Raw genomic sequence first — 13,366 nt, 5'->3', positions numbered from 1 at the left:
GTACAGGAGCTCAGCCAGAGTGGGAACCTGGCCTGCAGTCTGCCAGCAAGGCCCCAAGTCCCGGGACACGTGCCCGCCCAGGGCTCCCAGCGGCCCCTCACCTGTCCTGGCTGTTGCACGGCTCCTGGAGGCAAGGGTGCTGCAGTCCATGCACCACACGGGCCTCGAACAGAAATTTGGGGGCCCAGAAGCCCAGAGCTCCAGTCACAAAGGCGATGGCAGTCACCCCAAGGGTGGACCACACAAAGCTCCAGCTGCAAGAGAAAGCGCCCTGGCTGACACCCCCAGAAAGGGCTGTGGCCGCAGGGCCCCTCTGCTCCTGCCACTGCCCTCCCAGCTCACCCAGGCTCCGGACCCTCCCTGCCACAGCCCCCACCACACCCCCATTCTCGCTGGGCCTTCCCCCCTCCTCTCTGCAGGACCAGCTCTCCCCGTCCAGGAAGGCCCAAACCCAACAGCACGTTCTCCAGGAAGCCGCCCCCTGCCCCCACCTTCCTCCCAGCGCCCCCCCCCTCCCCAGTCGCATGGCTCTGTATCAAAGAGAGCCGGGGCCTGTCCGCACCCCACATTCCAGTAAGTCATGAGGCCGGGAGTGCAGTTGACTGGGGCCGCCTCCCCGCCCATGCCTGGAACAGAAAGAGGATGGACGCACTCCCACGAGGTTTGCAGAGGTGAGTGATTAACTCCCAGCATCCTCCCGGCAACCCGGGGAGAATTATGTCCACTGAATAAATGAGGGGAGTGAGGTTCCAAGTCTCAGGTCACTCGGGGATAAGGCCCTGGCAGAGCTCACTCTGCCTCCCTCCCTCCCTTCCGGTCCCCATTCTGTCACAGGCAGGCAGGCAGGCGCAGGGGGCCTCCAACTGAGGGAGGGGCACCTCAGTCGGTGACTGGGAGCTCAGAGGAGGAAGAAGGCTGTGAACATTGGGACAGTCACGGAGGGCTCCCTGGAGGCGGAGAGAGGCAGGTCAGCAATGCCGGGGCAGACAGGGTTTTTGGTGACATGCAGGGAGGAGCAGGGACACTCACTTCCTCCCCAGGTATCTGACGTCCTCCCACCAGCTGCTCCTCGGGCCCCCCGTGGCCACCTCCTCCTGCTTCTCAGCAGCTCCCCGGGGAGGGTCTGGAACCAGCACGATAAGCAGGACCAAGGCTACAGCTTCCAGGCAGGGCATGACCTGGGCACGGAGGACCCAGGATCTCAGGGCCACACATACACCCCTGCGACCCAGGAGATCCTGCACGTGGCTGAACCATGTGGCCCAGGCTCCGGGAGGCTCTGTGCCCTGGGAGGGGTGGGGCAGGGGGCTCATTTCCTGACTGCCCCTCACCCCTCACCCCTAGGAATGCAGCCTCTCTGGGGAGTAGGGTCCCCCTGGGACTTCCCTCCATACGGTCTGTTCAGTGATTGCTCTCTTGGGGTCCGTGAGCCCACGTGGCTGAGGACTGGCACCGACTGGGGTTCTCACCACCTCCACCTGCCAGGCCACTTCTGCCCTGGGATGTCCCCACCCTTGTCTGTCCACCTCTGAGATTCCAGGAGGCAGCACGTACTGCCCCCGCTTTGCAAGCCACTTGCTTGAGCTCACGGCCTGAGCAGACCCAGCAGCCAGCGTCTGAATCCAGGGCCATGACCTCCACAGTTCACGTTCTGTCAAACGTCTGACGCTGCCAACGTCTGACCACCCCCCACGGCACCAGCTACCGTGCCAAGTGGCGAAGGCCACTGGAGGCTGGAAAGTCCCTGCCTGCCCAGGGGGATCAGAGGAAGAACAGGAGGCTGGACTCACTCGGAGGGCCCAGCGCCAGTTCCCGGTCAGCTGCAACACGGCCGAGCCCAGCATGTAGCCCAGACCACTGCGGCAGAGGATGGACAAGGGGTTGGGCAGTGAGGAGGGGTGGGGCGGGGCAGTGGGGGGGAAGGGCAAGGGGATGGGCAGTGGTGGGGAGGGGAACAGGAGTGAGGGGGGAAGGGCAAGGGGATGGGCAGTGGGGGAGGCCCAGCCTGAGCCCAAGGCTGCAAGGCCAGCCTGAGCTGGGGCGCCCCACCCCAAGGGGCTGGCTCTCTGCTGCTCACAGCCCTGTCACAGGAAAAGTGAGCCACATGAGGCCCAGATGTCCACTGCCCTTGGTCAAGTCACCGGTGACCTCTGGCTTCAGGCCCATCTCCAGCACCACTGCCCCTGCCTCCCTATCCAAGGACCCAAGGCTCAGCCCTGCCTGAGTCAGGCAATGCCAGGAAACCTGGCTCAGAGCTCTTGGGCCCGACTGCAAATCCACTCTGACCTCCCCCACCCGGGGGAGCCCGCCCCGGCCCCACACGCTTCCCCAGGCAGGCCTTCCCAAGCGTCCTACGGGGTAGGAGGCATCTTTATTCCCTCGAACCCTCAACACAGCCCATCAGCCAGTGTTCTTGCCCCCCCTTTACAGATGAAGAAACTGAGGCCCAGGGTGGTAAAGGGACAAAGCGAGGAAGGAGCCCTCCTGGTCTGATGCCCTCCTACCCCAGCCCAGACTATTCTGGCTCCTTTGGGCCTCAGTTTACACCTGGGGAAGCGGGTCCTGGGTGGCACCAACCTTCCGACAGGGATAAAGATGTAGAAGATGGCCAGCACCCGGGTCCGCTGGTCCCTCACAAAGAGGTCGCCCAGAATGGTGGGCGCGACGGTGGAGTAGCTGGCCGAGCCGGTGCCCACGACTCCCCGGGACAGGAAGAACAGCCAGGAATACTGGGCAGGCAGGCACAAGACCCCAGTGAGCCCCAAGATCACCCTCGGGGCGAGGGACCTGAGCGAGTGTCAGAGGCCCCAGGTCCTGGTGACAGGAGCCCCCCCCCCCCCCGGGGGTGGAGGAGGGGATCTGGGCTCACAGACGCCTGGCTACCCGCCCAGCCCAGGTCCCCACATCACACGGGTGCCCCCTGCTGGCGCCTGCAGCCACTGCCTCCCCACCCACTCTCCCACGCCCAGGGGAGCCCTTTTTCTGGGCCGTGCCTTTGCCAGACAGGCATGGGCCCCCAGACAGTGGCTGTCACCTCCACCCGCCCCCCACAGGCAGCAGCGGGAGGTGCAGGAGAGGAAGTCTCCCGCTGACAGAGTCTAAGGGGGTCCTCTCTCCGCCCTGGATGGCGCCCCTGCAGCCAGCCTGGAGCCCACCCATGTTTTAACGGGAAGGAGCAGGTGGTGGGAGCAGGGGGCAGATCCAGGGCGCCTTGCAGGGATGAGGGCACCCACCTGGGGGGAAATGAAGGAGCTGGAGAGGCCCGCCCCTGACCAGAGCAGGATCCCAATGCTCAGCGTAGCTTTGCGGCTGTGTCGGTCGCCCAGGTAGCCAAACACAGGTGCAGACAGCAGCAGGCAACCTATGAAGACTGGAGGGGACAGGCCGGGCCTCATGCATTCCCCCGTGGTGGTGGGCGCGCAGACGGGCCTCCGGGCCCGCAGAAGAGGCCTGGCTCAGGTGCCGCAAAGCTGGCACCGTGGCAGTGGGTGGAGGCCACACGACCCACGGCCCCGAGTCAGGGGAACTGGGAAGGGGGTGGAGGGAGCTGGGCCGGCTCAAATCCCGGCTCTGCTGCAGGCTCGCTGTGCAGCCTGGGGTTACTAACTCCACCCCTCTGAGCGTCCCCCGAGCCGCCAGCCCTCGGTGCAAGCCAGGCCCCGCGTCTCTGCGGAGCTGTCCGTCCCCTTGCCTGGCTGGGCCAGGTCCGATTTTGCCGTCACACCCCTGCTGGGGGCGGGAGGCAAGGGAGGCCTGCCCGGGCCTGCGGTGCAGACCTGCAGGGTTTAGAATGAGTGCAGTCGTTCCCGGAGGCTGGAAAAAGGCCTGGTTTCCCTAAGCAGGAAGAACATTCCCCTGACACCGCCAGTTGTATTTGTTCCATTTTTTTAAAGTAAACCCTTCTGAATTGGGAGACTGGGTTAACGAACGCGTTTGCTACTCTGTGAAGGCAAAGAAACTGCCGCGTTTTCGCACGGCTCTGCACCCTCGCCGCTCGAGTCCCTCACCTGAAACCGTCTCCACCCTCCGAGGGGGGCGTGTCCGCGGCCGCAGGTGAGCGCGGCGTCCGGACCCGCCTCCGCCCGAGGCCCCGCCCCACGCCTGGGTCCGCATTCGCTGAGCGCTCATGATCGACATTGCCTGAGCCTAATGAGCGTCCAGACTCGTCCCAGCCCCTCCCACTCCGCCCCACCCGCTCTGGTATTGGGTGGAGCCGTGCGCGGTTGCAGAAATTAGGCCAGTTTTGACCTACAAAAAATAAGGCAATTTAAAATGGTTCGACCTAATACTCCACAGAGAATGGTCTTTGGTGCCAGGGACATTTAGAGTTTTAATAGCTACCTCCAAAATAGGCCTCCAAAAAGGCTGTATCCGTTTACACTCGTGCAGAAGCGCGTATCTCAGCTCCCTTGATATGATCAGTCACTTTGTTCCTCTTAATGGTTGAGGCACAGACAGTGTCTCGCTGATGTTTTAATCTGCATTGTCCTTATGTCAGTTCCTGTGCTCACACCTTCTGCCCATGTCTCTCTTGGGCCCTTGTGGGAATTGCAAACAATTTCTCCCAGGCTTTTACGTTTAAGGATTTAAAATGCAAATTCTGGGCTCACATCCTGACCCAATGACTGCTTAGCTGTGTGACCTTGGGCAAATTCCTTAACTCTTCTGTGCCCCTCGAATCAACTATATAATGAGATAGCATTGTGCTTCCTATGGAAGGTTATCGAGAAGATTCAATGAAGTTAAGCATATAAAAAAGGCAGTGACTAGCTTTATGTTAATGCCTCATAAATGTCATCCATTGTTGTTACTAACTGCATTTGTAGTTTCAATCATGTCGAGTTTACCTTCTTTACCTTGGTGTCCTCAAATGTGTCAATACTCCCGGTGTGGTGTTTCTTGTCTCCTTAATGCATCTCTTCTCTACCCAAAGGTTATAAAAATACTTCCCCAAAAGTTCTAATACTTTTATGAGATTCGGGGCAGGGATCCTTTATAAGATCTAAACACCTTAAACCCACAGATGCCCTGAAATGGAGAACCTTGCCCCCAAAGGAAGGCACACTCACACACACACACACACACACACACACACACACACACACACTCCTTTGCTCCTATAGCATCCAATGACTTCTGTGACAAATGGGAGCGATTAACGAGCAGCAGGTTAAGAGAAGGACTCCACAGGAAGCTGCCTGGATTTGATCCCAGCTGTGTGACCTTCAGCAAGCCCCATAGCCTCTCTGTGCCTCAGGTTCGGCATGCATAAAATGGGCATAATAACAATACCTGCCTCGTGGGTTTGTTGTAAAGATTAAATGAGTTAATATCACAAAACACTTGCGATAGTGTTGGGCACATGGTAAAGGCCACATCATTAAATGTTATTAATCAACGAACTAACTCCAACAGCCAGTCTGTCCCTTTGGAAGGGGAGGGGGTCTGACCACTGCTAACCCCCACCCTCTGCCCCACTCTTACAGCTCAGCCACGGCTGAGTCAGGGGCTCCCTCCCTTCTGCAGACACAGGGTGGGTCTCAGGCCATTTCACAACAACCCAGAAAAAGGCGAAGACTCACCCGAGGTCACCAGAGACAGCCTGGTCATCTGGTCATCAACCCCACTGCCTTCTCCACATACCCTTTGGGCTGCTTCTGCAGAGTTGGGCCTCCCTTCACACACCCCCAGGCACACGCACATCCTCTCTACACACTCACACACATACACGCACGTACTTTCTCTCTCTCTCTCTGCCCCTCTCCCTCACCTGCACAAACTCCTTCCATGACATCTCATTTATCACCGCTTTGTAGTAATAATCCTGTTCACCAGGGAGAGGACCAGGGGGGCAAATATCGACTCACCTCCCGTTATCTGTTTAACCTAGAAGTTGCGGGTATCGAGCTGAGATGGTCTCGCTTTGGCTACAGAAATGACTGGAGACCAGCACCGGCCTCACCCTGAGACAAGAGCAGTCAGAACGGACCTGGGACGTACACGGTGGCCTGCTAACTCTTTTCCTCCGGTGCCTTTTAAAGACGTTTGTAGGGCTACATACCCCTTCATGCGTTTTCAGCCAACATTTACAACGTTCTCATCCTAAGTTTAAATAATTGCTAAGGATGTGATCTCCATCGTTATTGTATTTTTTTACACGATATTTTCATCTAAACCCTTGGGGCCACAGAGGCGTTCATTGCATTCGTGGGAAACGTTTGCCGTCTATGGACATCACTTTAATGAGCAAACCAGTCTTTATTCGCCGAATCGATCCAACAAATCAGGATGATCGCCTGTGAGAAAGATACTAAATATTTCAAAGATATCTGAAATCAATGTGTTGACACCCATCCCTGAGACAACATCTTGCTTCTGAATGCTAAATTAGAGATAAATAGTAGACTGTCACGCCAGCAGGAAGACAGACAAGGCTTGGCACTTGGCCACGGGTCTGTGTCCTGGAGGAAACACCCCCAGTGGGTTTGTACTGACACCCTCTCTGCTATGCTCCCACAGCCTCGCACGGGGGCCCAGCATCTGTGAAGGGTCCCGTCGGCATGGCACCCTGGAGGCTTCCACACCCCAGGGCTGGGCGTGGAAGAAACACAGAATAGGGAAGAGGGACATTTTCCTGCTTGGAGGGGTGAGGTGGGAAAGAGGAACCAGGAGCTTTCTCTCAGGCAGGTCCATTTTAGGAAAGAAAAACACAGGCTTGAGGGTCCGTAAGCGGATTCTCTCCCAACTCTGCCCATGTAGCCCCTGAAAGGTTTTTGTGTATCCCCAGGGGTCCCACTTGTCGCAAGACTGTTGGGGGAAGGAGGGGCCACAGAGAGGGGCACACGGGTGCTGGTTACATGCTGGGTGTGTGCACACGTGCGTATCCGGTGTCGTGACAGTGAGTGTGCCCATGGGGGCACGTGTGTGTCACCGTGGATGGAAGGTGTGGCTGGTCCCCACCGCTGGACTGTAGGCCCCGTGGGCCCAAACCCCATCTGAACACATGTGGGAAGTACGTATGTCTGTCTGTCTGTCTGTCTGAGTTCCGGGGGCCAGATTCTTCAGGCCCACAGGGGAAAGCACGTGTCGGGATTTCTCAACCCCAGCCCGTCTCTGGCCCCGGCCGGGCTACATAGGCACAAGAGAGCACGCCACAGTCATGATCTGAAGCTCAGGGGCCTTCTCCAGCCGTCCTCCATAGGCACAAGAGAGCACGCCACAGTCATGATCTGAAGCTCAGGGGCCTTCTCCAGCCGTCCTCCCCGCTCCTGCAGCGTCTCTGCTCAAAGCCGAAGTCTCTGCTCAGGCACCGGGCCTACCTTCTCCCTTCTCCTAGCCACACTGCCCTCACGCCCAGCACCACTTTTCCTCAGCGTCCCCTCCTCTGTGCCGGGGGGACTCAGCGGGGCTCAGCCTGGCCCCCATTTCCCAGCAGCTGGAACTAGGCCCCTCCCCAGCATGAGCCCAGGGCCCCAGCTCCACCAGGGACTCACCCCTTACCTGTCTGAAGCAAACCAGCGCGGCTATCACTGATCTCAAAAAACTTCTGTACGTCCAGCAGCACTCCTGTGGACAGACGGACAGCGCTCAGGAAATGGGGAGTGGCCCACAGGGCTTCTAAGGGCAGCTGCCCCTGCGTCCGGGACAGGGCCCCAGCGGGCCAGCACAGGGGGTGACTCGGGGCCCACGGTTCTCTTCCTCTCTGTCCCACACGCACGTACAACCACACGCGCACACAGATGGGGAGCACGTCCGCACGCCCGGGAGCACATATCGCAGAGGCCCAAGTGTGTGTACGCATTCGGACACATACCGTACACCCCGGGACACAGATGCACGCGCACACTGACACGTGCACAGAGAGGCGCCCACGTGTCCCACACACGCGTGCCAACCTGCCACCATCGTCAGAGTGACGGGAGGCTCCCCGTGGCTGCACAGCTGCTCGCTCAGACTACCGGTGGGTATTTTTGTTTCTGTTTTGTTTCCTTTTAATTTGTGGAGAGAAAAAGAGCATGCAAGCAGGGGAGAGGGGCAGAGGGAGAGAGAATCGAGGGCAGGCTCCAGGCTCAGCGCAGAGCCAGACGCGGGGTTCGATCCCACGACCCTGGGCTCACCACCTGAGCTGAGAATCAAGAGTCAGACACTCAGGCGACTGAGCCACCCGGGCCCCCCTAGACCACGGTGTTAATGGAAGTCCCTGGGACTGCAAGGCCACAGCCCTGCTCGGGTACGCGCACCCATGCGTGAGCATAGGCGTGCAGAGACACGTGTACACACGCGTGTTCTTCCAGACGCACGAGCAGACAGTCACGACAGTGCATGTGAGTGCTTCAGAGACAGGCCCCACTTAGGTCTGACTTCGGCCCGCCTCCCTGAGGGTGGCAGGCCCTCCAGGGTCTTCCTAGGCCAAGGCCGGTGCCATGGGCACTCGGCTCAACCCAGAGGGAGGAGACGGCCCGACACCAGGCTCCGATCCCCGAAAGCACAACTTCAGGAAGAGGTCGTCCAAGCAGAGGCGCCTGGTCTGTGAGGCCCTGGCCAAGTCCTTAGAAAGAAAAGCAATCGTCGTTCTGGTTGGATTATGAGGTGGCCGAGGCCCAGGCCCCTGAGCGGGGCCCCGCGCTTGTTCCCTGAGAGGCGGGGACTGTCACTGTCCCCCCCGACACGGATGAGGCGCCCTCCCACCAAGTGCTGCCTGCAGAAGCGGCCACGCGTGGGGAGGAAAGCCGCACACCCACACGGCTGAGGCCCGGCAGCAGGTAGAGAAAGACCAAAGAACCAGACAAGAGAAGAGATTTTTGTAAAGACATTTGCTTTGGCCCCAGATGCACAGCGTCTGGGCATGCCACGCTGTATGTGTTTCCTTCCTTTTAATATCTTTTTTTGTTAAGTTTATTTACTGGTATTTTGAGAGCGAGAGAGCGTGCCAGCTGGGGACAGAGAGAAAGGGAGAGAGAGGATCCCAAGTGGGCTCCGGGCTGCCAGCGTAGAGCCCGACCTGGGGCTCGAACTCATGAACTGTGAGATCATGACCTGAGCCCAAACAAGAGTCTGACGTTCAACTGACTGAGCCACCCAAGCGGCCCCTCTTTTTCCCCCTTCTTAGTACTTTTAATTACGTGAATAAGACGTATTCGTTGGGGAGAAAAACACTAATAAGTCAATAACTACACAAAAATTCTGTAGGATCACACTGGTCTCCATCTTCCGGGGTGAGGACTGGGCCCTAGTTTGGGATCCTCCCGGCCTGCTTTTCACCTTTAGGCCATCTTCCCCCAGGGCATCTGGCTGCCTTGAAAACCTCCTACCCCCCAGCAGCCCCGGGCACCTCTCCGCATGGTTTCACTTCTCCAGGCCTCCTCCGTCCGGTCCCTGAGGCCAGAGGAAGTGCCCACTAGGAAGGGGCTCCCCAGCCTGCAGGCCTGCAGGACTCCACACCAGTGACTGACTCGCCCCCAGGCCCTGCACCCCTGCCCGGCCTCGGGCCCTCCACCCAAACCCTCAGCCCCCTTAGCCCCGGACTGGCCCCCTGTCTTGTTTGCACCAATCTGAGCATAGTCCCCGCCGCACCCGACCCAAAAAATCATCCGTGGCTCCCCATTGCCTCAGCAGAAAGCCTCAGCTCCCAGCCTGGCAACCAAGGGGCCGTGATCTGGCAACAAGACTCTTCTAGAACAGTTCCCCGCGCTCCCCTCGTCAGCTCTGACCACACCACACACTTCCGCCCCGTGGGCCTTGGCCCACGCTGACCCTTCACCCAACGCCCCCCGCCCCCACCCACCGGCTCCCTGTCTTGCCGATCTGCTCTCCTTCAAGACCCAACCCGAGTGCCCCCTTCTCTGGGTCCCGCCGGAGCCCTCAGTCACCGTCCTGGGGCCACCCCACTGACGTCCCTCCTGCCCTGTCTTGTGCTGCCGTGTCCTGTGATCCTCCGAGCTCCGCCCCCTGAGCCCCCCAGGCCGGCCTGTGAGTCCCTCTGCCTTGCAGGAGTCCCGGTGACGAGCTCCCCGCCTCTGCCCCTTGAGGTGGCCATTCCGGAGCTCAGGAACCACCAGGCGGACCCCTCTCTGGGTCTCCAAGCCTGTAGTTAATGTGCCTTCAGCCAGTCGTGAATGAGTCCGTGATGCAGAGAGAAAAGGTTAAATCTCGAATGGAAGGAATGAATGAATCGGTGAATGTACCAGTAACAGGCAGAACAGGGTAGCCCCGGGGCCTCCAGGAAGGAAGTCAGAAAGTGCAAGGTTTGCACACAGCCCGCTGGCCCAGAAACGCCCGGCTATTCTGGGCCAGGCTGCCGGCCTGCCGTCCACACCCTCACGGGGCACCCCCAGAGCCTCTGGGCCTTCGCCCTGCTGCCCTCACCCACCCACCGCCTCCCTGCACCCACAGCTGTGTGCATACACCCCGTTTGGGGCTGAATTGGGAACTCGATGCCTCCCTCCCCGGTTCGGGCCTGGCTGAAACCGCCCGCCCCCCCTCCAGGGGTGAGAGTGGCTGGGACGTCTCCACGAGAAGACAGTTTGCTGGGCGGTGGGTGCCGTGCGTCCACAGCGCCAGCAGGTGGCCGTGAGCCGTGAGTGACAGCAGGTGCAGCCTGGGACGCCCTCCCCCCCTCACCTGGGATGATGAACCAGTGCATGTAGTTCAGGAGGTTGACATAGCACAGCACCGCGGCGGCCGCGTGAGCTCTCCAGAGGGGCAGGCTCCAGGGGGCGGATGTGGTCCGAGGGGGGCACTGTCCCAAGCCCGAGGCCCCGGGGAGACCGCCTGGCCCCGGGGACGGCCCCTGAGGCCCCTCCGGCCCGGGCTCCCCGCACTCCGCGGACATGCCCCCAGCCTCACCCGCCTGTAGCTCCTGTCCCGGGGACGAGGCGCATCAGCTCTGCACCGACTCACTTCCTGTGGTTTCCCAGCGTCCTGACCTCAGAACAGCAGCCCCAACTGCACAGGTTCCTCCTGAGCCCACTGCGGCCTCGCTGGCGAGGTTTCACCACCCCAGACTTTGAGGCCCGCGAGGGACCCACCCTGGGGGACGGGACGTTATGGTCCCTTGACCCGGCCTGCAGCTTCGGTGGCCGCAGTGAGGAAGTGAGATGGGACAGGAAATGAGAGGGCTCTCCAAAAGAGGGTCTGGCTGCCCAGACAAGACACGGGCTGCGAGTGCGGGAGGTGAACGGGGTCACATCAGGAAGGTTGGATGCCGGCCAGGCGAGAAGCTCCAGCAGGACTGTGCACGAGGCCACCACCTGCTCCGGGCTGGTGCCCCACCTGGAGAAACGAAGGTGGCGGGGGGGGAGGGGGGTGACGCGTACAGGAGGGCAGCCTGTATCTGTCGTAGATACAAAACCCAGGGGGACGTTGTGATGAGGGGCGAGATATCAGCAGGGTCTCAAAGCGTCTCTTTACAGTTTATGAGTAGCGGGGTGCAGGGGGAGTAACCACACCGCATGGGAATCAGGCGACATCTCAACCAAGGGTCGAATTAACACCACCAACCAGGTCAGGGGTGTCGTGCTCCTCCACGTGAGGCCCCGAGCAGGCCAACGTCACCTAGGGGTGACCACATCTAATGAGGAAACGTCACACCCGAATTGAGGCACGCTATGTTTTTAATACACCGTGTTTTAGGAAAGTTTTAGCGAAATCGAGCAGAAGGTTCAGAGGTTTCCTGTATACCCAGCCCCCACACATGCAGAGGGGGACGTCGGTCAGAAGTGATGAACCCACAGTGACACCATCACCCAAAGTCCACCCCTTACGTTAGGGTTCACTCGATGTCGTACATCCTGGAGTTCACACAAATGTATGATGTGCACCCACTCTCATAGTATCACACAGAGAAGTTACATTGCCCTAAAAATCCTCTGTGCTCTGCCCCCCGCCCTGCCCACCGCTGACAACCACTACTGTGTTTACTGTCCCCATAGTTGTGCCTTTTCCAGAAAGCTGTAGAGTCAGAATCACACAGCAGGGAGGCTTTTCAGACGGGCTTCTCCACATAGCAAAATGCATTTAAGGTGCTTTTATGTCTTTTTAGGGCTTGAGAGGTCATCCTTTTCTGTGCTGAATAATATTCCACTGTCTGGATGGGCCACGGTTCGTTTATCCGTTCGTCTACTGAAGGACATCCTGGTTGATCGCAAGGTTTGGCAATTTAAATAAAGCTGCCCAAATCATCTGTGTGCGAGTTTTTGTGGGCACTGAAGTTTCAACTCCTTTGGGTAAGGCTGGTGATTGCTGGATTGTATGCTAAGTGTACGGAACACTTTGTTTTGTTTTGTTTTTAAGGAACTGCAGTATTCAAAAGTGTCAAAGTCATAAAAGACTAAGGAAGGCAGAGGGATTGTTTCAGAGTAAAGGAGATGAAGATCAGCGCATACACGAGACTGTGTCCTGCGCTGGAGAGAAGGGCACGTTCTTGGATCAGATGATGAGATTGGAACTCAGAAGGCAGACCAGGAAGAAATACACCAGCATCCAATGAACTGAAGTTGGTAACCGTGCTGTGGTTACGTTTATGAAGCCCTTCTACTGAAGTGTTTAGGGGTAAGGGGCCACCGTGTACGCACCTTACTATCAAGTTGTTCAGGAAAAAATTAAGAGACGGTAAGAAAGCAAATGGGACAAAATGGGTAACGACTTTGTGGGTTTTGGGGCGCCTGGGTGGCTCGGTCGGTTGAGCGTCGACTTCGGCTCAGGTCATGATCTCGCGGTGTGTGAGTTCGAGCCCCGCGTCGGGCTCTGCGCTGACAGCTAGGAGTCTGGAGCCTGCTTCCGATTCTGTGTCTCCCTCTCTCTCTGCTCCTCCCCTGCTCGCACTCTGTCTCTCTGTCTCTCAAAAATAAACATTAAAAAAAATTAAAAACTTAAAAAAAATAGGCGGCCGACTTGAACAGGTATCTCCGAAGAAGACGTACAAATGGCCAACGTGCACATGAAAAGATGCTCGCTTTCACTAGTCATTAAGGAAATGCCGATCAAAACCACAATGAGGGGCACCTCGGGGGCTCAGTCGGTTAGGGTGTCCAACTCTTGATTTCGGCTCTGGCTATGATCTCACAGTTCATGAGATCAAGCCCCATGTCGGACTCTGCACTGAGAGCTCAGAGCCTGCTTGGGATTCTCTCTCTCTGTCTCTCTGTCTGCCCCTCTGTCTCTCTGCCTCTCTCTCTCTCCAAATAAATAAGTAAACTTACAAAAAACCAGAATGAGAAACCAGTTCATATCCACTGAGATGACAAGAATTAAAAAAAAAAAAACTAATTAAAAAAAAGAAGAGAACAAGTTTGGTGAGGATGTGGGGGAAACAAGACCCTCATACATTGCTGGTGGGAAGGGGAAATGGCTCAGCCTCTGTGGAAAA

General features: G+C 58.3%; 1 protein-coding gene across 11 annotated transcripts in view; it reads right to left on the bottom strand.

The window, feature by feature from the left end:
- SPNS3 (sphingolipid transporter 3 (putative)) overlaps positions 1-11,091 on the bottom strand; it is a 35,541-nt gene extending 24,450 nt beyond the window's left edge. For 3 of the 11 annotated variants that reach the window (XM_006939708.3, XM_006939710.4, XM_006939711.4), the window contains exons 1-7: positions 10,621-11,090; positions 7,501-7,566; positions 3,234-3,370; positions 2,578-2,729; positions 1,791-1,857; positions 1,030-1,178; positions 102-254 (exon numbers count right to left, since the gene is read on the bottom strand). In XM_006939708.3, coding sequence (XP_006939770.2) covers positions 102-254; positions 1,030-1,178; positions 1,791-1,857; positions 2,578-2,729; positions 3,234-3,370; positions 7,501-7,566; positions 10,621-10,831 — 935 coding nt within the window. In that variant the 5' untranslated portion in view covers positions 10,832-11,090. The other 8 variants (XM_045044129.1, XM_045044128.1, XM_019817013.2 and 5 more) reach the window with 8 other exon arrangements.
- Positions 11,092-13,366: the final 2,275 nt, after the last annotated feature.

Source organism: Felis catus, chromosome E1 (assembly GCF_018350175.1).
Source record: "Felis catus isolate Fca126 chromosome E1, F.catus_Fca126_mat1.0, whole genome shotgun sequence".
NCBI classification, from domain to species: domain Eukaryota; kingdom Metazoa; phylum Chordata; class Mammalia; order Carnivora; family Felidae; genus Felis; species Felis catus.
Note: the sequence above shows the minus strand (reverse complement) of the source record. Positions and strands in the feature narration are given on the sequence as shown.